This window comes from Canis lupus, chromosome 24 (assembly GCF_003254725.2).
Source record: "Canis lupus dingo isolate Sandy chromosome 24, ASM325472v2, whole genome shotgun sequence".
Classification (NCBI taxonomy): Eukaryota; Metazoa; Chordata; class Mammalia; order Carnivora; family Canidae; genus Canis; species Canis lupus.
In genome coordinates this window covers 5,137,975-5,165,515 of record NC_064266.1, presented here as the reverse complement: position 1 = coordinate 5,165,515, position 27,541 = coordinate 5,137,975, and the positions used below count along the sequence as shown (strand labels likewise).

The window sequence follows — 27,541 nt, the reverse complement described above, 5'->3', positions numbered from 1 at the left end:
CAGCATTGATTCTCCCCTTCTTCCTCAGAATAGACTTCTGATTTCTGGGTCCAACAGCCCCCAGCTAAATGTCTACACTTGCCAGCCTGACAGCAAGTCCCTAATGAAATATACTCCTTCCATGGGGGAAGGTGGTGCCCTCATTCTCCTTTACTCCTTCCTGCTGGCTAGAGCTCCAGCAGCCAGCCTGGACGACTGAGAGGAGGCAGGGCTGAGGAGGAAGAGCAGAAAGGAGTCCAGGTCCTGGAGACGTCGGGGAGCCTATCCTACAGAGTCCCCAAAGACAGACACAGTCAATTCCCTCCTCCCTGCCTGCATGCTGCTCCATCCATCAAGAGATGGAAACCATTTCCTCTCCCCTGGGATCTGGGCAGGGCCTGTGTAAATTCTAGGTCTTAAGAGACTTAGCAGCTGGGGCACCCGGGTGGCTTAGTCAGTGGAGCATCCGACTTGATCTCAGTTCAGGTCATGATCTCAGGGTTGTGAGATTGAGACGGCTCCTTGTGGCCCCCTGCTGAGCAAACATGGGGCCTCCTTGGGATTCTCTCTCCTTCTCTCTCTGCCCCCTCCCCCAGCTCATGCACATTCTGCTCTCTCTGTAAAACCAAAACCAACACAAAAAAGACTTTAAAGTTTCCACACATTCCCTCTTGGAAGCCAGCTGCCATGTAAGGCATCCGATGCTTCGAGGAAGTCCAAGCAGCCATGTGGAGGGCAAGGCCACTCAGAGAGGCACTGAGGAGCCAGCTAAAACCTAGCCCATGGCTGCCAGCCCCTAAGTGGCTCCGGCCACTCCTCCCAGGGTAGAACTGCCTTGCCGGGCCATGCTTCAGCTTCTAACCCACCGGAGTATGAACAAACAAAATGATCATTTTGGAAAGAGCCTTGGTCAGCATCCCACAGCTTCCAAACCCCAGGCCCTGGGCTTCTGGTCCCATGTTCCCTCGACCATGTTAGCGGCCTCTAAGGAAGAAAAAGGAATCTATAAGTAAGTGGTGAAAACACCAGATCTTATATATTCATCAAAGGTTTCCAAGCTACCAAATCAAATCCTTTAGAAGCTTGATCCAATTGCTCTGCTATTTACAAAAGGGCCTAATAACCTTATTTTCATACACACATCATTAACAGAAAGAGTTGGTCATTGCCTGCCTCAACACCTCCATCACCACCAACACCCTTCTGCTTCCCTTCCCCCTCAGTATTCCCCCCCCACTAAGACCCAGCTCAACTGTTCCCTCCCTGATGCAGCTTCTCCAACTACTGCAGCTTCTTGCCCAAACTGTTGTCTGTATCCCTCAGATGAGGGCCCTCAAACCCTGGTGTGTGCATGAATTCCCTGGGGGTCTTGTTAAAATGCAGGTTCTGATTCAGGAGGTGTGCTGGAGTCTAGATGCTGTGTCTCTAACCAGCTCCCAGGAGGGGCCACTATGGCATGGATGGTACTGAAGACGTGAGGCTCAAGTACTGGCCCACACACAGTTTGGTACTTTATTCCACTCGTTCCAGAGGGTTCCATCATGCACAGATGTTTCCTCAGCATTCTTCTTGTTTCCTCAACTAAATGCCTTTTGCAGAAGTTAGCAAGTGTTTGTGCACATTCCTGCTCCCCATGCCCCAAGCTCAGACTTGGGCTGGTGCATAAAAGAACGTTGATGGGCAGTGGCTCACAAGTGGCAAAATACAAAGAGACTCAGGGAAGGCAAAAGACCCCAGAACACAGTTACTCAGTCGGCCTCTTCATCTGCATGGAGCTTAACGTGTCTCAGGTGGCATATGGAGTGCCCAATCGGCAGCAGGCCCTGTGCTCAGAGCTGGAGGCAGTACAGTCACGAGGATGACTTGTCCCCAAGACACTGCCAGTCTATTGGGGTAGCAGACTGGTCAAAAGGCCACCGACATCTGGACAATGGACAACTCAGAGAGGGACCTACTGCACATGTAGAGGGTGTGAGGGCAGGTGCTTCCAAGGAAGTGAGCCCCTTAGCCAGGCAAAGATGAGGAGGAAGAGAATGACAATGGCAAAGAGTAATTCCAGAAAAGGGCAGTGGGAAACGGAGGACTGTGCGTGGTTCCATAGGGCTAGCCTGAGCCCAAGAAAGTAGTTAAGGAAGAGAGGGTAGTATCCTCTGTGGGGCTCTACCTCAGGGCTCTAAAGAAACTCAGCTCTATTCAAAAGGCAGAGTGGGCATGAGAAGGCACAGAGGAGTTGGGTTGTTGAGTGGTAGCTAGATATCCTCGGCCTCCAACTGCTCACATCCCACCTCTGCCCTGCAAGCCCACAGGTGTAGGGCCTGGCACTCATCCTGAGGGAGACCCAGATGAGCCCAAGGCTTTCCTATTTCTGTCACCAGGTCAGGGCAGGTCTTCGCCTTGCCCAAAAGTCCCCATTCTGGGGACTGAAGCCCTTTAAAGGATGTGAAAAGACTAAATAAGACCCAGGGCACCTGGGTGGCTCAGCTGGCTAAGTGTCTGCCTTTGGCTAAGGTCCTGATTCCAGAATCCTGGGATCCAGCCCTGCATCAGGCTCCCTGCTCATCAGGGAGTCTGCTTCTTCCACTCCCTCTGCACCTCCCCACTGATCGTGCTCGTGCTCGCTCTCTCTCTCTCTCTTAAATAAATAAATAAATAAATAAATAAATAAATAAATAAATAAGACTAAATATGATCCAAGTCTTGGCAACTGAATATACCTGGAGCTTCTCAAGGCCAGTCTACACAGGAGAAAGGTCACTGAGAGCTGGTGAGTGCCTAATAAAACAGAACACAGACAACCGACTCAGGTAATTTGATTACGATCATGGAGAAAGCTAGACCTGTACTCCTGCAGAACATTCTCAAGGACTTGCAAACTTGCAGTCCAAACCCGAACTCCTGTTGACTTGAAGCCTTTTGGTCAATTCCTATTTTTAAAATGCTCTACACGTAAAATGGATACCTTCTATTATAGCCCCAGATGAAAACCTCCAATCACTGGCACTATTTTGTTTGAAAAAAAACATCTTGAAGGGTAGAGAGAAAAGAGATGGGACGCCTGGGTGGCTCAAGCGGTTGAGCATCTGCCTTCAGCTCAGGGCGTGATCCTGGAGTCCCGGGATCAAGTCCCATGTCGGGCTCCCTGCATGGAGCCTGCTTCTCCCTCTGCCTGTGTCTCTGCCTCTGTGTGTGTGTGTGTGTGTCTCTCATGAATAAATAAGTAAAATCTTAAAAAAAAAAAAAAAAGAGAAAAGAAAAGAAAGGAGGTTAGTGACAATTTAAGGGAGGTGCAGGGCCAATGGATCATCTGACCAAGATGATACACAAAGTCTTTTTACACAGGGGAGAACATGAGAACAGGGGAGGAGACTGGGAACTAAGCCTCCCCCCCACCCCCACCCCAGTCCCAGGGAGAGTTTTCCTCTGGTTTTCTCGGAACAAAAATAGAAACTCCCCACGTGTGCTTCAACAAAGGCAATTTTTCCATTTCTCCACCTTCGTGTATATCTCCATTGCACAGAATAGAAAACTGAGCCAGCACCAGGGGGCTCATTAGGGAATTTCCCCAAGGTGCACCCTCCAACCCATGAAGGACTGTTTGCCACGTCCCTCTCTCTATGACAATCCAGCATCCAGACATCAACAAACTATATTTGAAACCTTAAAAGGGCCCTATTGAAAGACATAAGGTTAATTACATGGCAAAAGACCATGGCTGATGAAGTCAGCTTCTGCCAGACTATTTCAATTCTCGGAAAGGAAGGAATATTTATAGGACAAATTCCTAAATGTGAGATTTATTCCAGAGTGTATTTCACATATCTGTAATGGCAAAAATTCTGTCTATAATAGCAAAAGACCAGGAACTACCTCTATGTCCATGAATAGGGGCTTTATCAAGACGGTAGAACCATATCATTAAAGCAGCTAGCAAAAGGAAACAGTTATCAGCTGTCAGACACGTGATCCAGGCCAGTCAAACCCCCAGAGGGTTCCAATCGGCTGCCATCTGACCACAACCACAAGAGAAACAGCAGGCAAGAATGGCCCAGCTAAGCCCAGTCATTCCACAGAGCTGGAATACAGAATGATAAATTAAGCTGCGAAATGTGGGGTTATTTGTGAAAGAGCCATAGGGAACTGAATAATAAGAAATGTATTACATTCTCTCCAGAGCACCAGACCTGCCACGTTTCCTAAGGTTCTCTTCCAGGATGGGCCAAAGGATACAGACAGCACATCTGATGTCTGGAATGACATCCCATGGGTCAGAGCACCAGCAATCCCTCCCCGGGTCACAAGTTGGCTCACTGGGCCAGTTCTGCAATGTCTACAGAGGTTTATACTTAACACCGGACCCCCTAAAAGTTCAAAATAAGGTTAACCAATCTTACCTTGTTATACTACTTTCCAAGTAGTAGACCCAAACTAGTTACATCTTGGGCATCTTAGTTACAAAATGAGAATGGAATGAACAGACAAGGGATGCTGAGGATCAAGTAAAACCTACACCTGCCATCACCGATTTGCGTGATGTCATGGAATATCCCTGAGCCACAATTTCCCACATATAAATAGGATAAAATGGCAGGGTGCCTGGCTGGCTCAGTCAGTGGAGCATGAGACTCTTGATCTCAGGAACATGAGTTCGAGACCCACATTCGGTGTAGAGATTACTTTGTTAAAAAATGATAAAATGGGGGATGCCTGGGTGGCTCAGCGGTTGAGCGTTTGCCTTTGGCTCAGGGTATGATCCCGGGATCCGATATAGAGTCCCACATCGGGCTCCCTGCATGGAGCCTGCTTCTCCCCTGCCTGTGTCTCTCATGAATAAATAAATAAAACCTTAAAAAAAGAAAAAGAAAGAAAAAAGAAAGAAGAAAGAAAGAAAGAAAGAAGAAAGAAAAGAAGAAAGAAAGAAAGAAAGAGAAAAAGAAAGAAGAAAGAAAAAGAAAGAAAGAAAAAGAAAGGAAGAAAGAAAAGAAAAAAGAAAGAAAGAAAGAAGAAAGAAGAAAGAAAAAAGAAAGAAAGAAAGAAAAGAAAGAAGAAAGAAAGAAGAAAAAAGAAAGAAAGAAGAAAGAAAAAAGAAAGAAAGAAAGAAAGAAGAAAGAAAGAAAGAAAGAAAGAAAGAAAGAAGAAAGAAAGAAAGAAAGAAAGAAAGAAAGAAAGAAAGAGAAAGAAGAAAGAAAAAGAAAGAAAGAAAGAAAAAGAAAGGAAGAAAGAAAAGAAAAAGAAAGAAAGAAGAAAGAAAAAGAAAGAAAGAAAGAAAGAAAGAAAGAAAGAAAGAAGAAAGAAAGAAAGAAAGAAAGAAAGAAAGAAAGAAAGAAAGAAAGAAAGAAAGAAAGAAAGAAAGGCTACTTTAAAAGGACCTCAAGGGGGCGCCTGGGTGGCACAATCAACTAAGCAGCGAACTCCCTTTCGGCTTTCAGGCAGGGTCACCATCTCAGGGTCCTGAGGTCACCAGGAGCCAGACTCCATGCTCAGTGCAGTCTGCTTATAGCTCGTTCTACCCCTCCCACTCATTCTCTCTCTTTCTCTCTCAAATAAAATAAATAAATCTTTTCTTTAAAAAAAAAAAAGGACCTGGAGGTCAATAACTCTTAGAGTTCGACCACCTCCAAAGTTCTGTGATCCTAATAAAAGATAATTGGTCAAAATCCCTTGAATCCCTTGTTTCTCTGTTGGCCTTTTGAGTTTTCTCTCTCTGATGGAAAAAAGGGGAACTGATCTTCAGTATGAGCGGACAACCCCCAGTCCTTCACCCATGACCCTGAAATCCAAAGAGCTCTGAAAACCAACAGTCTCACGTATCTCCCTTTGGAGATAAAACTGGACGCGAGCAGACGTGGAGCTATGCAGATTTCATCCCATTTGGTGTCAATATTCGTGTGTTTTGATATGGAAATTACTAATGTGTTTAATTATAGGGTACTGTTCCAGACCTACTGGGGGTGGTATAGACACCACGCTACCTTCTGGAAAAGCTTCACCGTTAATCCAAAATTAACACTTCGAAAGAAGCTTATTAATGAAATGGATGGTGGGAGGTGACATAGGTCTGGAGATTAATTCAGGGCAGGAAAGATGAAGAGAGGCCGAGTGATTATCTAACTACATGGCTTGTGCTTTCTTGCTTGCTATTCTGTTTTCTGCAGGATCTTGACTTTCATTTTAAAAAACACACAAGGTTCCCCTCTAGTTCTTCCAAAAAAACAGGTCTTTGCAGCAAAAACAAAACAATCATTGTATCAGGGCTGCCGAAAACTGAAGGAGTGTCTGGGGAGGTAGGGACCTTAGCTGGCCCTCTGACCAACTTCCAAGCTGGCTAAGGTCACTTACCCATCAAACTTCTAAAGAAAAAAAAAATCCTTTATTTTCTGTTGATGCTTCCACCAGACAAGTTTATTAAATTATTAATGGTCCTATTTCCTGTGGGAGAGTACTGTGAAGGTGGTGGCCATTTGGATAAGATTTCCACTGACACATTTGTATGCTTCAGCATTAAAACATGCTAAGCTAGGGGCACCTAGCTGGCTCAGTTGGTAGAGCACGGGACTCTTGATCTTGGGGTCATGAGTTGGAGCCCCATGGTGGGCACAGAGATTACTTAAAACAAACAAACAAACATGCTAAGCATATTGCCCGATTCCCTTGGGAAAAAAAAAAATCCCCTCTTGCTCCATGTGCCACTTCTTTGGGATTCACAACTCTACTATAGGGTAGAATGGAGAACCTTCTCAAATGCAGAGATAATGAAGAGAACATGTCCCTATAATCCAGAAAATAAATGAGGCTCCAAGAGATCTAACCTGCCCTTGTAGGTTACATGACTTGTAGGTGCCCACACTGAAATTTTGGGTGTGGCCTATTGTCCGCAGAACTCAGGCCTACACCCCCCTGGACAGGTCCATGGGTCTGGACATGATATGGGGGAGAGAGAGGGGATAAATCCTACTGTTTCTCATATCATGGTGAGAAACAGCTTCAAGTCAGACTGTCAAGGCTAATGGCTAAATAGTCAAAGATACCTCCCCCACAGTGTAATACAACAACCCTAAAACAGTGAGGATCCTTGGGTGGGGTTTTGCTACTAAAAACTGTGCCAAATTCAATGAAACCTCTCTGGGTTTTCCCCTTCATTCCTTGAAAATGAAGGGATTGGACCACACAAGCTTTAACGGTTCGCTGGATGGACACTCTTCAAGGCATCTATTCCTACTTCTTCTGGTGGACCTTCTTGTACTACAGAGGCTAAAAAGCTACAAACTACATTTCCCAGACTCCCCTGTAGCTATAGGTTTTAGATATGACTTGGATGCACTATCAGGAGATTTGTATTTGGGCCTGAGTTAATAGGGCAGAGGCAGATGCATGGCAATTACTCTATACTCTGCATTGGCAGCAGCAGTGTGATGCAGGAGCAGGCAGCCAGAGAGGCTGTAAGTGTAGCTTCCTTGGTGGGCCGGTTCTGCAGTGTGGCTCTGGGATTATATTCTGGTCTATCTTTAGTCCATTTATTAACCTATCATTAACCAGGCTCAGCTGGAGCTAACTACAATGGATTCTGTTGTCTGCCACTAAACCTACTTCACCTGTGTTCAAATGAAAAGCCAGTGCAATTCAGTTACATAGTTCTCCTATTCCTTTTCCCCCTTTTATTAATTAATTTAGTCTTTTTTGAGCACCTATTCTAGATATTTCCCAGATCTATGTTCTCTTCTTTTTTTTTTTTTTTAAAGATTTATTTATTTATGATAGACACAGCGAGAGAGAGGCAGAGGGAGAAGCAGGCCCCATGCCGGGAGCCTGACGCAGGACTTGATCCCGGGACTCCAGGATCATGCCCTGGGCCAAAGGCAGGGGCCAAACGGCTGAGCCACCGAGGGATCCCCTATGTTCTCTTCTTACTTCCCACTTTCCTCCAAATGTGTTATTGACATCCAGGGAGTACTGGCTCCTCCGCCTATACTTCTGTTCTATGTTGACCTATGTCCTCCTATGAGTCAGACATTACTGTACCAGGTGCTGGGGATACAAGCCCGGTAGGAATGTTCCCTGCCGTCGGTAGGTCTAGAGTCAAGAAGAAGAGTCTGGTCAGCCAAATGTCAGGCACATGGTCAGTGAGTTATAATGGGGGTGGGGGTGAGGGGCATCCAATTCAGTCTCAGGAGAAAAAAGACAATAGGCAAGGACTTAGGGACAGAGCTTATATTCTCCTCCAAATATCAAATGGATGAGTTTTTAAAAACTGCTTAAATCCGTGATTCGCAACAATGTTTTAAAAATAAACAAGTTGGCCACTGCTGTAGAATTCTGGTGAATCAACAGGTTAGCTTGAAAACTGGTAAACAGGGAATCTTATTTGGCCTTTCCTAAATGAACTGTCTTACTGGGAACCAAACAACAGATGAAGGGAAGTATATCTCTAAACAAGATTATCAGCTCAGAAATGAAGGACAGAATATCACAACCCCTAATAACCTAAAATAATTAGACCGAGTATCAATAGCTGCAATCACAAGGAGACACCCAAATATTGTTTTCTTCTTGATGTTAATAGTTGACCTTCCCCCCTCGACACACTTTTGAACTAAAATGAATATACCTGATCAAATATCTAAAGCAGTGTTGTCCAATTTAACTTTCTGCATTGATAGAAATGTTCTAATCTGTACTGTCCAATACAGTAAGCCACTGGTCACACATGGTCACTGGGCACCTGAAATGTGGCTTGTGCAACTGAGGAACTTAATTTTTAATTTTGCTTAGTTTAAATTTAAATAGTCACATGTAATTTTGGCTGCCGTAGTGGATAGTGCAGCTGCAGAACCAACTACCCATTTAGAGAAGACACAGATCAAGGAGCATTAGATTCTGATGTGATGCATTCCTCAAAATCCAGATTGTTAGCAACTCTCCAGGCAAAATTACTCATCTCTTTAATAATTAGCTTGTAAGGACACAGAAAAGAGATGGAGGAAACATGGACAAATTACAAGAGACCTGAAAGACATGTCAATCAATTACAATATTAGACACTGTGTGGACCTGATTCAGCAAACTGAAAGAAAAAAAAAAAAAATTTACGAGACGATTAGCAATGTGAACATCGCTGTGAATGTATGATCAGGTATTTTGGCCTTTACCTATTACAGGCACATTCTGAGGTATTTATGGTTGCAATAATATGATAACTGAGATGTACCTCAAAATCATGTGTCTGGGATGGGTGCCGGGTGGATGGGCAGGAACAGCCACGGTTTAAATGGTTGTTGGGGCTGAGTGATAAGTGACGGAAAGAAAGAAAAAAAAGACTACTGCACGTTCCTATGTCTGGCATGACTCAAAGACCTGGACTACAGAGCCAGGTAGAAGACCAAAACTATTTTAGAAGGAATTCTATACTCAGTTCCTTTTGAAGCATCCTTGGGAGAGGCCAAAGGAAGAGAATAGAAGGGGAAAAAGGGAGACAGGAAGGAAAAAATATCCATCAACTACCTAATTTAACTTCAGAGTTAGTTTCTAATAAATCTTCAAAGGCAGGGCAATGGTGATCAGATTTTCTGGGGGGTCTCTACCCCACAGCTGGAGTCCTGCAAATGGTACCAGCACAAGAAAGGCTTAGAGCCACCTGGACCTGTCACTACTGCCTTCTTAGATATACACAATCTCTCCACCTCAATCTGTTTGGAAAATTACGGAGTTCTCAGGAGTAAAGAGGCGATTTTGCAAACTGCCCTGAGGCAGTCAAAAGGCAGATAGGCTCGAAAAGGCCAGTTTCCTAACCAGCACCTACAACTCCTTCCTAGATCCACTCACCAGCACAGCCAGATTGGCAAATCCCGTGTCCCTACCATAGGCAACAACATATTGGACATTACGGAAACCTGCCATACATCACTGTTAGCTAATTCCCTCCTGGCGGTTTACACATGCACAGAAGTGCGAGACACTCTGCACCCCTTATTTCACCTAACCAACCCTTCTGAGAGGTCAGTTCCATTGCTTTTCCATGCAACAGGTCCAGGAACTAAGACTCGGGACCGATAATGTATCCCTAACACAGCTGGGAGAATGGACCCAACTGAGGTCCTCCTTCTTCAAACCTTTCCAGAATCCCTGTTCTGCCTATGAAGGGGCAGCCACACCTCTTGGCTTAGCCCCTTCACCATCTTGTCCTGTCCTAGTTCCCCACCTTTCACACTTCCCTCTAACTCCAGCAGGTGGATTTTCCATCTTCAGACACCAGAGTTTGAAGTCCTTTACTTACTTAACCTTTGGGCAAAGCCTGCCTCTCCCCCCTTCTCCACTGCCCTCAAATCTACACCAAGAAATCTTCCCTAGCTCATAATTTATTACATCTTTGTGTGTGCTTTAGCATCCATCCCCTTTGCTGTAACAGAGTTAATAATTAATATTTGTGTCTCCCCACCAAGCCGGAAAATTCTAGCTAGAGTTAATGAGCACCTACTACGTTCCCTTCTTCATTCATTTATTATGTTCACCACTCTATGAGGTAGGTGTCATTATTATTCCCATTTCACAGACAAAGAAACTGAGGCCCAGCGGGATTAGCAACTTGCCCAAGGTCATGCAGCTAAGTGACAAAGCCAGAGCCTAGGGGCTTAACTGCTACAGTCAGATGATTCTAGACCGACCAGGCTGGGAACGTTATCTCCTTGAACACAGCAGATGCTCCAGAATAGTTAGATGGGAGGATGCCTCTCTCTGGGGGGGCACTGGCTCAAACCTGCTCCTCCCCTAGTCCCCTGAACTAACAGCTCAGTGAGTGTCTTGAAGTCATTCCAACTTAGTCATTATGCATCAATATATGGGCCTCATCCTGGAGTGGCATTCCTTTTCTTCCAGTTAAGAAACTAATGTTCTTTTCTTAAGGTTGTATTTATTTATTTGACAGAGAGAGAGAGAGAGAGAGAACAAGCAGAGGGAGCTGCAGGCAGAGAGAGCAGACTCTCCACTGGGCGGCAGGGAGCCCAGTGCAGGGCTCCATCCCAGGACCCGAGGATCACAATCCGGGCCGGGCGGAAGGCAGCTGCCTAACTAAGCCACCCAGGTGCCTCAAGAAACTAATTCTTGGGAACAGCAGGTTTTGTATAGAACTCTAAAATTACACAATGTGCTAAGTCACAGGCAATTTGGACAATCATTTGAAAACAGCCAATACCATAGATGATAATTCTGGAAGCTTGGAGCATCTTAATACCAAGATGTCTCCCATTTATGGATGAAGGCTGAGAGGGAAAAGGAATCTAAACATCCTCTGTGAACAAAATAAAACTTCTCCGGAAGCTGTGCTAATAGGGTCACAGAGCAAACGCCCCCCACCCCTGGTCCTGGGGGCAGCATGTAGGCAAGATCCTAGAAATAAGGTCGTGATTTATTTATTCCTTTAATCCAGGGCTCCAATGGCACTGTTTGCCTGGGACGAGAGAGCTTCTAAAACGTTAATTAAGGGACTGGATCTTTCTCTCCTGCCGCTTTCTTCCCGGGGTAATCTGGGAAGTTGGGGGACAGAGGAGCAAAACGACTAACAGTCAATCCCAAAACAACGTTGCAATTGTCCTTCCAGCCTGGTGATAAATATGCAAGTGGGACACTTTGTAGAATTTCCTGGAGGGGAGAGCTACCAGCCCCGGGCAAACTGTCCCCTCCCACTTAACCCCATCTGGCCCAGAAAAGCCTCAGGCCAGCTGACTTTGAACCTCAGCAGCACACTTAACACCAAGCACCGTGCGCCGCAGCAACCTTTAAAGAGGTCTTTCCTGGGGATTTCTGCTCCAGCCTTTAGCCTCAATTCAAAACCAAATGCACCTTTAGTCCGCCCCCAAGCCAAACCCCGGGAACCAGGAATATGCACAGGGAGGGATAGCCTCGCCCAGGAAAAGTAACCTAGTCTTACCCAATCCACAGCAAACACCAGAGTTCCTCCACCCACCCCCCGCCCCCCGCCCCGGCGGCAGGGCTCCAGGGCCGTCCCGGCGCGCGCAGGAATGATCGCCCCCCACCCAGGGCCTGGAGCCCGCGGAGTCCCGCCAGGCTAGGAAATGGGATCATGTGATTCCTAAAACACCACGGCCCGGCTCCAGCTGACTAAATCAGTGGAATGGGATTCCCTAATCTTGCGGGTAGCGGATTCACTTGAGCAGACGAACACGGAAGTTCTCCCCAGTAAAGCCAGGTGATGTCCCATAAGATGTCGCCTACAATTCTAGGAGGGGCGGGGGGCGGGGTACGAAAGAATGATCATGGAGGGTAACAAACACCACCTGGGGCGGCGCAGAGGCAGTTGCGGTTGAGCCCCTTTATCCATCAATTCACTTCAAGAAGTCGAGAGATGTGACAAATTCAAAGTGCCCCGCACAGACCTCCAGCGTAACGGGCACTCGGTGCTCGTCAGTGGGGACCGCTGTTCCGGGGGGGGGTCCACCGTGTGCCGACCTGAACTGCCGCCCCCGCCCCCGCCCCCGCCCCCAGAACGCCAGGAGGTGTGTGCACCGACTCCGCCGAGCGCTGGGAAAGGCGCCGCGGGGACCGGAATCCCGGAGAGCCTGGTCCTTCCTGCCCGCACCCGGGAACCCCGACGGCCTGGTGATTCCTCCGGCCCCGCACGCAGGACAGGGGCTGCCGGAGGCAGGAAGCCGGGCCCGGGTCCTCGGGGCAGGCGGCCTCCAGGCCCAGCGGCGCGGGCCGCCGCCACCCAGCGGGCGGGAGGACGCGCGGAGCCGCCCCGCCCGAGACCCAGAAGCAGGTGCAGGAGCGGCGCGGAGGGTGCGCTGGGCGCGGGGGGCGCGGGCGGCGGGGGCGCGGCGGGGAGGGGAGGGGAGGGGAGGGGCGCGCGCTCCGGGAGCCCGACGCCAGGGCGTGGCACGAGGTGGCGGCGGGCAGAGTCGACACCGTACCTTGATTTTCGACCTGGCGCCCGGGCGCTGCGTCGCCGCCAGGTGTCCGCCGGGGCCCTCGGCGTCGCCGGGTTCGGGGATCTCGCGCTCGGGGGCGCGCGGGGACGAGCTGCTCTCTGCGCCTCCAGGCTCCCCCGCGCTGCTGCTGCCGCCGCCGCTGCTGCTGCCGCCGTCGCTGCGGCAGTCCTCGGGGGGGTCGTGGAGCAGACGGCCCAGGCCCACTGCGGAGGGAGGGGCGGCGCCCCGACACAGACACGCGGCGTCAGGCCCCGGCGTCCGCGGCAGTTTGACCTGCGGGCGGTGCCGCCGCCGCCGCCCCGCCCCGCCCTGGACCTGGGCACCCGGCCAAGTGGGCAACACGCGGGAGTGGGCGAGCGAATCCCGGCTCGGCCTCCGGGTGGGAGGGGCGGCCCCGCGGCCCCGCGGCCCCAGTCCCCGCGCCCACCAGGAACCGAGGGCCCGGGGCGGCGGGGGGCCCCGCGCGCCAAGTTTCCTCTCCCTGGGCTGGGGGGCCGGGGTCTGACTCAACCCACCTAGCCCGCGGGCCTGGCGGATCCTGGTGCACCCCCGTGAGGACGCGGGGCTGAGTCTCCCGTCCTGGGCCACCTGGGCCCGCGCGGCAGTCAACGGTCCCGCCGCCGGGCAATTACGGGCGCCCACTAGGGGGAAGGGGGCGCAGGGCGTCGCGGGTTCTCCAGCCCCTCACTCGGTCTTCCCGCGCCTGGGACCTCCCCCACCCCAAAAGGGGGGCATGCGGTGGGGAGCCCAGCCCTCGCCGAGGAGCCGAGGGGACCCGGCGCCCCCTGCCCCCACCCCGGGACTCCCGCGCCCAGGCCCGGCCCCCGCGCGGCGCTCACCTGGGATGTAGGTGTCTGCCCTTTCCTCGTCTGGGAGCTCATCCCAGCTGCGGACGGAGACCCCCGGGCTCCTCCTCTTCACCAGGAAGACTTTGGGCATCGTGCGGCCCCCTCCGCGGCCGGCGGCCCCCTCCTCCCCTGCTCCCCGCTACAGGCTGCGGCGGGGGCTCGGTGCCCGGCTCCCGGCGGCCAGAGCCCACCTTCCCGCCTCGCTGGCCCTCTCCCTCCAGCCCCCGCCGCGCCGCGGCCCAGGCCTCTCCCCCGCACGCCCGGCGACTCCCAGCCTCCAGGCTCGGCGACACCTATGCCTTAAATCGCGGGTGAGACCACGCCGAGGAAAAAGTTTCATAAGGTGGAATAGAAAAGGCACCAGGAAACTTGGGAGTGAGCATGCGCCCTGCAACATAACGGTGTCAACAAGCTCGCTACCTGTCCGACCGGTTCCGGCGGCCGGGGCTGCCTGTTCCAGCCCTTCCTTAGGCATGAATGTTTGCAAAAGAATTTAACGTCTGATTCTTCCCCCCCTCCCCTTTTTAAAAAGGGAAGAACGTTTTTTTTAAATCAGCCTCTTGCTCCGGTCCCCCTCACAGGAACCCCAGGGCAAATTCTTAGAGGTGAGTCCCCAGGCCCGCCTCCCGGGGCATCCATCCGAAGAGTTGGAGCTTCCTGCCAGTGGCACCCCCCTCCCCGCCCCCAGGTGGATTTGTCTCCGACAGGCAATCAAGAAAATGGCTCAGTCCCTCCGGACTTGGTAGATGGTTTCCCCGGCTAGTTGAAAGCTCGGCGGGCGGAAGGTGGAGGCGGCAGAGAGACTCTCCAGGACTCTGATCTGGTAAAGGGGGGGTTTTGGGGGGCTTCAGCTTACCATCATTTACAACACTCCCCCCAAATAAACACAATAAGATTTAAAGTTCGGCAGCTTTAGAACACGTCGTTATTACCGATTTGTGCCATACAATCTAGGAAAAAGCAGCTGCCACCCCAAGACCTACCACCCCAAGAGCCCCACCGACCCCCAAATAAACACACAATGGAAACAAAAGCCAAGGGCATGTTATACAAACGCGGCTTCGTCACAAATCTCTCACCCTTACCCCCTCCCATTAGGGTCTCCCCCCCTAACCGCCCGCTCCCCAAATCCCGAGGCTGGGAATCCGTTTCCCAATAAAGTGAAGATGGGCTGCTACTGGGGAGGTGGCTGCAGAGCTATTTATTTTTGGCTTTGGCTTTCCTCTCTGTCTTTATACCTGGAGGGGGAGTTGGGAGAGAAGGAAGAGGAGTTGGTAAGAGAAAGATGCCAAGTTTCCCAGAGCCGCAGAGCCGGCTCGTGGGGCGCGCGCGCGGTCCCTCTCGGCCCCTGCTCGGGTGCGCCCGGGGATGCGCAGCTGTGACCCCGCCGTGGCGGGGGGCGCACCCCTCCGGGGACTGCGGGGCACGTCCAGCCCGGAGTTCCCCGGCGCCCGCGGCTCGCCCTGCCGCCGGACTCACCTGTCTGTAACCTGACCCGCCGCGCGCCCAGCCCACAGGGCCGAGGATCAACACAGCGGTTCGCCCGGTCCTCTTCCGCGCTGGAATGGCCCTTGGGGACACAGCAGCCTGGTAACGGATTTCTCGGCTCAGCTCAGTCCTCTCCCCGCGCGCGGAGAGGGGGCGCAGCTCTCCTGGGTCTGAGAAGGGAAGAGAAGCGCCCTGCCGCGGGGTCCGCCCTCAAGGGGTCACCCTCTCCTGGCTCAAGCCTGTCTGGACTCCAGATTTTCTGAGAACAATCAACGAAGAAGAAAACAGACTTTGATCCGGTGAAGGAAGACATTTCTCTAGCGGCACGAGGAAGCGAGGCTTCTTTCTAGTCTATGAGGCTGATGGCGCAGCTTATGGGAGAATCAGAACGTATTTTTATCTACCAACAAACTGAAGAATTTCTAGAAATTGGTTGAGTGAAAGTAAAATAGAGAAAACTACGAAATCACAGAAGTAACTCCCATCTCATAAAAATCTTTAAGACTTGCCTTCTTCAAAATTGCTCATGTTGTGAAAAAGGCAGTCAACCCCATTAACATTTTTTTTTCTTTTATTGGATTTCAAATCAATGAATGCCTGACCACTTTGTCCTTTATCTGAAAAAAGTATAAAATGACAGGATATAAGGCTAGAAAATCAAGAAGCAGTGCATCGTTTAGGATATTCGGGATGAAAAAAATAACTACACTTTTTTCTACGACGGTTGTTTGCACGCTTACCTTGATATTTGCTGGCTGTTTCTTTGGGAGAAAGGAATTCTAATGTGTTAGCTTTCTTTCTTTTTTTTTTTTTTTTTTTTTTCCTTGATCGGACTCGAGAGGGATTTATCAGTATTAATATTTTCTATGTTTTGCTTTTGTTGACTCTTCTTTATTTTAGGGTTACTTTTCTAAGTGTTATGGGGAGCTAATAGAGCATTCCCTAAAAGTAGATTAAGAAATAAGCTCAATTCTTTAAAAACCTCAAAGCTGGTGGTTGAAAGAGACAGCAGTCCTGATCTGGCCCACAGCCTGTCCCTCACCTCTCCACCAGTTGTGTGGGGGGGGGCCCTCTCTAGAGTCCTTAGTGGGGATGTGTCCGGCCCTCTTTGAATACCTACAGTGCCGGGAGCTTACTTTTTCAAAAAGAAATCTATTCTGGTTAGGCAACAGTTCTGTTAGAAAGCTTTTCCTTCTGCTTTGTGGAAGTCTGTTTGCCTGCACTTCCATCTCTCCTCTGCATTCTTCCCTCTGGGGGTGCTGAGACTCTGCCTGTGCCCCCTCCCCCTGGCAGGTCTTCAAATGCATGGAAATAGGTATGGGTGTTCTCACTTAAGACTTCTTTTCTCCAGTAATGTGTAGTCAGATAGAAAATAGACAGGTACAAACCTGCTCAGTGGTATCTTTAGTGGGTAAGGAGAGGTTAGGATGATGGGGAAATGGTCCTAAAAAAGTTTTGTTTTGTTTTGTTTTTTAGTTTTTACCAAAATATAAGTGTTTTTAAAAATGTACAAATCATAAGTACACAGCTTGATCAATTTTTACAAAAATTGTAGGAGGCAGCACCCCAGGACAAGACCAAGCTACCTACTCTCAACACTCCACTTCGCATGAGACCGACCGAGTTTTTTATGGATAGAGGAAGACAGAAAAAGAAATAAAAATATAAAGATCATAAAGGAAAAAGCAAAACTCTCCTCATTTGTAGTCAGTATGATTAGCTTTATGGGGAACAGAAGAATCTAGAGACAAATTATTAGAATTAATAAGAGAGTTTTGTAAGGTTGTTTTATAGAAAATCTGTGTGTCAATTGCATTTCTGAATGTCAACAACATTCCAAAGTCATCTGTGGATTTAATACTTGAAAAAAAGATCTTTTTCGGAGATCTGACAAACTTGTTCTAAAGCTTATGTGAAAGAATAGCCAAAAGACTCCTGAAGGACAAGGTGTATAGATTCACTCTATCAGATATCAATAGTAATTAAAATAGCGTGCACAGCTAGACCACCGCACAAGAGTAGAGAGCCCAGGAACACACTACACACATGTGGACTTTTGATTTATGAGACAGGGCATTGCAGAAGGGTGGGGAGAGATGTGGAATGGAAATGATAGATTATCCATTTGGGGAAAAATAAAGGAAATTGAATAATGCACACACATACCAAGTTCCAGTGGATTAAATGTTTAAATGTGTATGTGTATACATATGCATAGATAGATAGGTAACGGAGAATAACGTTATGATCATAACTTAGAGCAGAATTTTATTTTTATTGAAGTACAATTGATGCACATGGAGAATTTTTTATTTTTTAAAACTTATTTTATTTAAATTCAATTAATTAACATATAGCCATATTATTAGTTTCAGAGGTAGAGTCCGGTAATTGATTAGTTGCATATAACAACTCAGGGCTTGTTACATCAGTGCCCTCCTTAATGCCCATCACCCAGTTACCCATCCCCCTACCCTGGAGCAGAATTTCTTAAGACACAAAGAACAAACCACACACACACACACACACACACACACACACACACAAATTTATAAATCTGTCTGTGGAAAAATTAAGAATGACCATTTATCAAAAGACACAGTAAGGAGAATGACAAACTAAATCATAAATTGAGAGAAATTTTGCAACACATTTGGCATATAAATGATCAGAATTCAGATAACATAAAGAATTCAAATGTCAGAAAAAGAAACATTTTTGAAAAATGGCAAAAGACATGAACAGGCATTTTTCAGAAGAGAAAACATGAATGACCATCAACATATAAAAAGATGCTCAATCTCATTAGTAAACAGGGAAATGCAAATTAAAATGATAATGAAATTCTATTTCATGTTTACCAGACTGCCAAAATTAAAAGGTTTGCCATTCCTGCTAAGTGTCGCTTTGGATGTAAGAACAATAAATTAATGCATTGCTAATAGGTGTAGAGATTGATTCAAACATTTTGGGAAAGAGTTGGATTTTTATCTGGTAAAATTAGACATGCACATATTGAATAAGCCAGAAACTCCAACTTTTTAAATTTAGAAAAAGTCTTGCACTTTTGCCCCTAGAATTACAGGCAAGAATATTCACAGTAGCATCATTCATGTGAATGATGAATCTGAATACAACTGGAAATAAAAATCTGAATACAACTGGAATGCCCATCCATAACCCATTGGATTAATATATTGTGATAAATGCATCCAGTGGAAATGAGTGGCCCACACATTAACAAAGGTAAATCTCAAAAACATATTGTTGAATGAAAAAAAGCAAATTACAAGGATGCCTGGGTGGCTCAGCCGTTGAGCAATTGAGCATCTGCAGTTGGCCCAGGGCATGATCCTGGAGTCCTGGGATCAAGTCCCGCATAGGGATCCCTGAGTGGAGCCTGCTTCTCTCTCTGCCAATGTCTCTCCTCTCTCTGTGTGTCTCTCATGAATAAATAAATTAAATATTTTTTTTAAAAAGCAAGTTACAGAAGAATTGTGCTATAAGATTCAAATTATTATTAAAAATGAATCAAAGTAGGGACGCCTGGGTGGCTCAGTGGTTGAACTTCTGCCTTCGGCTCAGGGCGTGATCCTGGAGTCCAGGGATCGAGTTCCACATTGGGCTCCCCACAGGGAGCCTCCTTCTCCCTCTGCCTATGTCTCTGCCTCTCTCTGTGTCTCTCATGAATAAATAAATAAAATATTTTTAAAAGTGAAAGTAAACAATATCTTGATATAGGAATTCAAACGCACCCATTAAAACCATTAAGCACCAACCAGCCACCTGGAAGAGTCTCTAGAGAGGTATGCTGAGTTAAAAAAAGCAATCCCAAGGTTATGTATTATCTGATTCCATTTATGTAATAAAATTGGGGAAAAGATCACTGGTTAGTTGTCAGAAATTAAGGATTTATAAAAGGGCAACATAAGGGACCCTTGTGCTGGAAGTGTTCAGGATCTGTGGCAGTCGATACCTAAGCTTGCACACGTGATAAAGTGTATAGAACTACACATACACACACACAAATGAGTATAAGTCAAACTATCAATCTGAGAAAGACCTGTGGATTGTCTCAATGTCAATATCCTGCTGGTTGGTGATACTCTACTCTAGTGCTATAAAATTTACTACTGAGGGACATTGAATGAAAGGTACACAATTGCATGTAAATCTACATGATCTCAAAATAAAAAGCTTAATTTAAAAAAAGTCAAAAGTTGCTGGGAGAGTAAATCTTAAAAGTTATCACAAGGAAAAAGATATATATTTATGTGTGGCGCTATTAACTGAGCTTATTATGGTGATCATTTTGCAAAATATACGTGTATCAAATCATGACATTAAACACCTAAAACTAATAAACTGTCATATGTCGATTATATCTCAATCTCAAAAAAACAACAGGCAAAGCAAGAAAATGATACAAAAGTCAGGATAGTGGTGGTCACTTGGAAAGAGAGATAAAATTAGGGAGGGACAAATAGGGACAGCGGTTCCATAGTACTAATAATGCTGTTTTCCTCAACCGGGAGGATAAGAATAATCATTATTATTATTTAACCATGTACATATATTATAATCACTCTTGTCTGTGTGATGTATTTCACAATAATTTTTAAAAGAGAAAACCAGGGGCTCCTGGCTGGCTCAGTAGGTAGAGCATGCAACTCTCAATCTCAGGGTTCAAGCCCCATGTTGGGCATGGAGCCTACTTTAAATAAATAAATAAATAAAAATAAAAGAGAAAACCAGAGTAACTGGCGTGGTGGACAAGCACCGTGCTTGAGGAAACCCAATATTCTTTGTTCACCTTGACTTCTGGGTAGTTCTCTGTTACGAGTCTCACTTGCCAGAAAATAGCTTTTCCAGACCCCCTTGCTACGGGCTACAAGAATGTGACTCAGTTTCTACAACTGGGATATACCCACAGACTCCATTTAGGAAGGAAGGTCTGTGTGGCCATGTCCAGTGCTCTGTGCTGGGGTGCTCGGGGAGGATGGTAGGAGCTCAGGTGCTCTGGGCTACAAATGGCAACGACAGAGCCCCTACTGGAGAAGCCAGGAACTGTTTCAGGCTTCTCCTTTCCGAGACTGATGGATTCTCTGGTGCCCTGGAGGTTCCAAGAGCCACCTAACATCCTTTAATGAACTGTTTTTCTGATTCAACTAGCTACAGTGGGTTCTGTTGCCACATATTGGCTCATCTATTCTGTAATTGGCATTGTCCCCCGGACAGCATTAAGACCTTTGGTTGGGGCAGCCCGGGTGGCTCAGCGGTTTAGCCCCGCCTTCGGCTCAGGGTGTGGTCCTGGAGGCCCGGGATCAAGTCCCACGTCGGGCTCCCTGCGTGGAGCCTGCTTCTGTCTCTGCCTCTCTCTCTCTCTGTCTCTGTGTCTCTCATGAATAAATAAATAAATAATCTTAAAAAAAAAAAAAAAAAGACCTTTGGTTGGTCGTCCTCTAATCCAGGACAGGATTATGGTGTCTCATCATCCCCGCTTCACTGTAATTCAGAATAAAAACAACACTAATGCACAAAATACGTGTGCTTATTTTAAATGTCTAATTTGCAAGGTACTTGTTAAACCCATTAAGGCAAAATCCACATCTCTCTCCCCCTAGTTCCCTGTCTTTCATACTCCTGCTTTTCTGGAACTCTAGTGTATGCCTTGTCTGCCTCTGTCCAAAACAAAACCACCCTTTGGTCACATGTAGGTAGCTGATCTGAACAAAGACGTGCTGTAAGTGTTAAATGCACACCAGATCTTGAAAACTTACTGTGAAAAAAAATCTAAAATATTTCGTTAATAGTTTTGTATACTGGGCAGCCCGGTGGCTCACTGGTTTAGCACTGCCTTCAGTCCAGGGCGTGATCCTGGAGTCCTGGGATCGAGTCCTACATCGGGCTCCCTGCATGGGGCCTGCTTCTAACCTCTGCCTGTGTCTCTGCATCTCTTTCTCTCTGTGTGTCCCTCATGAAATGGGTGAATAAAATCTTAAAAAAAAAAAAAAGGACATGCATGTAATGCATGTAATAGAGAAGTCCCAGATTAAAAAAAAAAAAAGTTTTGTATACTGATTTACACATTGAAATGATATATCATGGATATATTGGGTTAAATAAAATATTAGTGTTAGATCAACTTCCACTTATTTTGTTTGTTTGTTTGTTATTTGGGGTTTTTGTTTTGTTTTGCTTTGACTCTTGTGCGGCAACTTGAAAATTTAACATTACATCTGTGGTTCTTTTTGTATTTCTGTTGGTCAGGGTTGGTCTAGACTACGATGACTGGCATGAATAGCCTGTGTTGTTCTGGAAGGCTGTCCTTAGGCATCCCTACTTTCTCTTGGTCAGCATTGTGATTTGAGGGTAACGGGGGTAGCATGGAGAAGCCAACAACTTGGCTTTAACTGGCTCTGCCACTGAGAAGCCCTAAGGATATGGCAAAATCATTTAAATTCTTTGAGCCTCCCTAAAATTCTTTGAGCATCCCTAAAATGGGAAAATAATGTGTCTCTCACTTACTGCACAGGGTTACTATGAGAATCTAATGGAATCAGATTTGCGAATGTGTTTGTAGGAAGTGTTTGCCTATTGTTCAAATAAGAATGGCCAACGTTAATCAAATGCCTTCTCTGATCAACACACTGGGTAATATGCCCTAGACATATTGTTTCACTAGACAATCTTTTGTGAGAGAGAAATGCTCATTTTGTACCCATTTCACAAGAGAGAAAACAAAGGTTTAGAAAAGTCAGGAACCCCTGGTCTTAAGCCCCTCATTAGGGATGCACTATGATGCCAAGAATGTGCATCCTGAGCTCAGCAGAAACCAGCAGTGAGTCCACCCATCAGGGCTCCCAGTCGGTTTGGGATGTGCCGTTGGGGCAGGCACCCCCTTGCCTGTGGGTTACTCAATTTGTAAACACACTGAGTTTTCTGAGAACAAGGTCTCAGTGTATCTTTCACACTATTGAGTTCTCCCTGGTCCCAGGCACATCTGTGAGTGTGGGGAAGGGAAGAGTCAACCTAAGGAGGACACCTGGTGTTTTCACCTGCCTTCTTCAAGTAACTGAACATGCAGTTCTGGGCAGGCTGACTCCACCCTTTCTGTGGGAGGCGGGAATCTAACCTGGCTAATTAGAACCTTCACCTTGGCCACAGTGATTGCTTCAAGGGCAGACATAAGAGATCCAAACTGAGACCCTTTCCCTGAGGTTGAGAGAGGATGGGATAGGAGCCCAGGACAGCCAGCCACCTTTGCCACCAGGAGCTGCCTGACGTTGAAGCCAACACAGAGAGAGCAAAGCAATGAGATGGGAGAGAGACCGAGTTTCTCATGATAGTCCTGGCCCTATGCCTGCCTGGAGCAAGTCTAATGGTCAAGTAAATTCTTCTATCTTGGTCTCTTTCTTTTGCTTAAGCCGGTTAGAATTATGCATTCTCACTTGCTGCCAAGAATTTCAACTAAACATTTTTTTAAATGACACTGCCTTCCTTCTCTATACTCCCGTGATTCATGGAAAAGGCAATGTGTTCTTTCCCAATAAACTGCAAGCTGGTTTTCCAAGTCACCAGACCACAGTCACTTTTCAGCTTACTTCTGTGAGACAGAGGGCAAGTAAATTAATTGCATACATGTGAAACAACCAATCTCTATCATTTTGGGTACCACAAAAATATAAATGTAAATGGATGACTTGGGAGTGAATTGACTATCACTATAAAAGTTACTGATCTAGGGATGCCTGGGTGGCTCAGTTGGTTAAGCGACTGCCTTCAGCTCAGTTCACGATCTCAGGGTCCTGGGATTGAGCCTCATATCTGGGCTCCCTGCTCAGTGGGGAGCCTGCTTCTCCTTCTTCCTCTGCTTCTACTCTCATTCTCTCTCAAATAAATAAACAAATAAATAATATTCTTTTTAAAAATTACCAATGTAATATTCTTAAGATGCTTATAGGTATATATAAATCCAGATCCACAAACCAGGGTGGAAGACGATGTGACATGATTTTATTGTCTTTATTTTGACTCAAAGGTCCATCCCAATGTGAGGGGTTTGCCACAAAGCCATCTTATTCTCCCTCCCTTACCTCTAGCAGAGGGTCCTCACTGTTCTCTGGATCCTGGACCTCTGCCCTCCTCTCTAACCTGAGTGACCCCTCTTCTCCCTTCATGCAGTTGCATGTGACACCAGCTGAAACAAGCCATGGGAAGCATGGCCAAACCCCCAATGCAGTGATGGATTTCAGAGAGCAGCAGTGGGAACCCAAGGCTGACCACCTCCCTGTAGTCGGAGATGTGAGTAGCCCATTCTAGTGGCCACCATATGATGACATAGGTGTGGCATACGTAGAGCTAAAATCCTACAGATAATGGCTGAAAGAATGATTTGGGGGCAATACTGTTCTGAAAGAAGGTGGCCTTTCAAGTGGGGGAGGGAGGATGACACAGTCATGTTCTCTCCTCTTCCTTTGTCTCTTCAATTGCAGCAGGCTGAAAAATGTTCCCGACCCTAAAGAAATTCATGCCCTGATCCCGGGAAGCCAGAATGAGATACTATTGGAAAAAGGGACTTTGCAGATGTAATTACATTAAGGATATTAAGATGAGGAGATTATCTTAGGTTATCTGGAGTGGGGGCCTAAATGCCATCACAAGTGTCCCTATAGGAGAGTGACAGAGAGATGTCACACAGAAAGAGAGGCAGAAGCCATGTGACCAGAGAGGCAGGGTCTGGAGTGATGTGGTCACAGCTGAGTAATGCCAATGGCCACCAGACCCTCCAAGAGGGCTAGAGTCTCCTGAGGGAGCATAGCCCGGCCAACACTCTGATTTTAGCCAATGGATACTGATTTCAGACTTCTGGACTCCAGAACTATGAAAGAATAAATTTCTATTGTTTTAAGCCACCAAATTTGTGGTAATTTGTTATAGCCGCCCCATGAAACAAATACCTCCCCTCCTTTCCTTCTTCCCTCTCTTTTCTCCCTTCCTTTTGTGCTTACTCCTCATTTCGATTTTCTTTAACCACTTTCTGTATCTTTTTTTATTATTCTTTTTACAGAATCAGCAAAAGTAATTTTATGTGCTAATATCCCTTATGTTCCTGTTTTTCAAGAAAACTTTGACTCATCCTGATTGTTTCTTCTGATTTGTTTTCTCTTTCTCTGACTTCCCTCACTCTTCCTAAGTAGGCCTTCTGCCCTCAAAACTTTCCTCAAACCTGTAACTCAGTATCACATCCATTTCCCTAACCTGTGTTAGGTGATGAGGACCCAAAGTGAACAAACCCTGGTTCCTGACTTCAAAGGGTCACAATCTAGAAAAAGGAGACAGAAAAACTGAGTCCTAGTGCCTTCCAAATTATTATTATTTTTTTAAGTAATCTCTATGACCAACATGGGGCTTGAACTCATGACCCTGAGATCAAGAATTACATGGTCTTCTCACTGAGCCAGCCAGGTACCCTCAGTGCTTTGATAAAAGTCTGTACTGGGTATTGTTGGGCAGAGGATGTGGTTGTTAATTCTGTTACAAGATGAAGAGTAAGAAACGTCCCTTAGTAGAGGTGACCTGGAGTCCTGACTTCCCAATCCTTGATGGCCACCATCTCACATCTACCACCCACCATGTACCCAACAATGACCTACACACATAAATGTGGGCGATATAATCTGGCACCATTTTTGTCAACTAAATATCCATTCCCTACTTTTCCTTGATAATGGACCTCCAATATTGTGTGGCACAGTAACGTACCAAGCTCCATTATCTCTTTCTTAGGCTCCCTTTCAGGTAATTCTGGCCATGTGACATATAGTTTCATCCAATGAGTGCTAAATAGAACCCTGCTCAGATTTGATGTCTGGAGGTGTGGCAGCTATTTTGTGACCATGAGGATACCAACATGATGTTGAAAGCCCAGATGCCAATGTTAGCAGAGCAAAAAGAAAGAGCATGGCCTTTGAAGACAAACTTGAGCAACCAAAGTAATTCCTACAACTTTTCCTTTTCATATTTTTTATAATGAAAGAAAAATATCTGCTACAGTTTAAGCTTTCCACTTCCTGTCTTCTTGAATGCTCACTCTGGGGGAAGCAAGCTGTCAGATAAAAAGTCCGAGTATCCTGAGAAGAAACTCAGGCTAGCTACAGAGGAGGCCACATGAAGAAAGAGAGAGAAATACCTGACCAGTTCTAGCTACTCCAGCCACCCCAGTTTAGGGCCAGACAGTTAAGTGAAGGCAACCCAAGCCCTGGGCACCATCTAACTGTGGCCTCTTGAGGGACCCCAACAATAGCCACCCACCTGAGACCATCAATCCTCAGAACCATAGGAGATAATAAACAGTGTTTCAAATTCCTCAATTTGGGGGTGGATTGTTCCATAGGAATAAATACTGAAGAAGGTATATACTACTATTATCATCATCTTAGAGGTGGGAAGATGGAGAATAAAAGGGATTCTCTGGTAAAATCAAGCCAGGATGTGGACAGCCTGGGTGTGAGCCATTGTCTGACTCCAGTCATCCTGGTTGGCAGAGGTTTAGGAAGGTGGATGTGGCCGACAGGGTCAAGGGAGTGCAGGTCCCAGGGATCTTGGTCTGAGCAGGTCTGGGGAAGGTACACAGGCAGAGGGAGGACTGCATGGCTAAAGGCATGAGCAGAAAGTAAGGATGCAAGAAAACCAGCAGAGAGAATTCAAGATTCTTGGCTACTAAATGAAGGAGGGATGCATATTTAGATCTAGAAAGAGTATCCAGTATAGAAGGGGTTATTTTTATTTAATGTTTTTATTATGGAAAACTTCAAATATTCATAAAGTGAAAAGAATAGTATAATGAAGCCACAGGTACCCATCACCAGCTATACTAATCATCAGATGGCCCCCTTTCTTTCCCTTTCTTTCTTTCTTTCTTTCTTTCTTTCTTTCTTTCTTTCTTTCTTTCTTTCTTCTTTCTTTCTTTCTTCTTTCTTTCTTTCTTTCTTTCTTTCTTTCTTTCTTTCTTTCTTTTCTTTCTTTCTTTCTTCTTTCTTTCTTTCTTTCTTTCTTTCTTTCTTTCTTTCTTTCTTTCTTTCTTTCTTATTTAAAGAGTTATTTATTTGTTTGAGATAGAGAGAGAGAATGGTGGGGGAGAGGCAGAGAGAATCTCAAGCAGACTCCCTGCTGAATGAGGAGTCGGTGTGGGGCTCAGTTTCACAACTCTGAGATCAGAACTGAAACTGAAACCAAGAGTCAGATGCTTAACTAACTTCACTACTCAGGCACCCCTTTTCTTTTCTTTTCTTTCTTTTCTTTTCTTTTCTTTTCTTTTTCTTTTTTTAAGTAATGTCTAGAATGGAGCATTTTTTTTAGCGATGTTCAAACATGGAGCTTGAACTCACAACCCTGAGATCAAGAGTTACATGCTCCATTGACTGAGCCAACCGGCACCCCACCCTCTTCCTTCATTATGCTCCCACTACTGAGATTATTTTAAAATACATCCCAGATATATAGTTTCAGCTGATAATATTTCAGTATGTGTTCCTAAAATATAACAATACCTAACATACATAACCACTGTATCATTATTGTACATGTGCCTTTCCATCTCTTTTTCTCTCTATGCAATTAATTTGTTGAAGAAAGCAAGTTGTTTACTTAGTAGAATTTTCCAGTCTAGATTTTACTGATTCTATCTTCTTCATGCTAACATGTTCTGTAGGTTGGTTGTTGGATCTAGAAGCTTGATCAGATTCAGCATTGATTTTTTTCCCCAAGGACACATCAGGTGGTATTGGGTTCTTCCAGCAAGAGACACAAAATATCCTGTCCTTTTTTGTGGTTTTAGCAGCTGTTAATGAGCATGGCTTATCTGAGCATTATTTCATCAGTGACTTAAAGATTGTTGATGCTCTAATTCTATCATTCTCTAGCTGGAGTGCTGTATAAAGAGAAACTTCCCCTTGTCAACAATTTATCTCTGGGATGGAATTTATTTTTATTTTTATTTTTTTAAATGTTTTTTTTTAATTTTTTATTTATTTATGATAGTCACAGAGAGAGAGAGAGAGAGGCAGAGACAAAGGCAGAGGGAGAAGCAGGCTCCATGCACCGGGAGCCCGACGTGGGATTCGATCCCAGGTCTCCAGGATCGCGCCCTGGGCCAAAGGCAGGCGCCAAACCGCTGTGCCACCCAGGGATCCCTGGGATGGAATTTATAGAAAATCTAAGATAAGTGTTTTATTCTGTTAGGGTCATTTCTACATTTAAGGACACATCTGAGAGTCCTTCTGGCTTCAT

At 46.2% G+C, this 27,541-nt stretch overlaps 1 protein-coding gene across 4 annotated transcripts in view; it reads right to left on the bottom strand.

Moving 5' to 3' along the window:
- OVOL2 (ovo like zinc finger 2) overlaps window positions 1-27,541 on the bottom strand; it is a 78,094-nt gene that overhangs the window by 15,384 nt on the left and 35,169 nt on the right. The window contains exons 2-5 of one of the 4 annotated variants that reach the window (XM_049100481.1): window positions 15,242-15,420; window positions 13,754-15,000; window positions 13,430-13,555; window positions 12,897-13,117 (exon numbers count right to left, since the gene is read on the bottom strand). In XM_049100481.1, the coding sequence (XP_048956438.1) occupies window positions 12,897-13,117; window positions 13,430-13,555; window positions 13,754-13,853 (447 nt within the window). In that variant the 5' untranslated portion in view covers window positions 13,854-15,000; window positions 15,242-15,420. Of the gene's footprint in view, window positions 1-845; window positions 1,100-12,896; window positions 13,118-13,429; window positions 13,556-13,753; window positions 15,001-15,241; window positions 15,421-27,541 lie in introns of those variants that run through there. The other 3 variants (XM_049100482.1, XM_025469216.3, XM_025469218.3) reach the window with 3 other exon arrangements.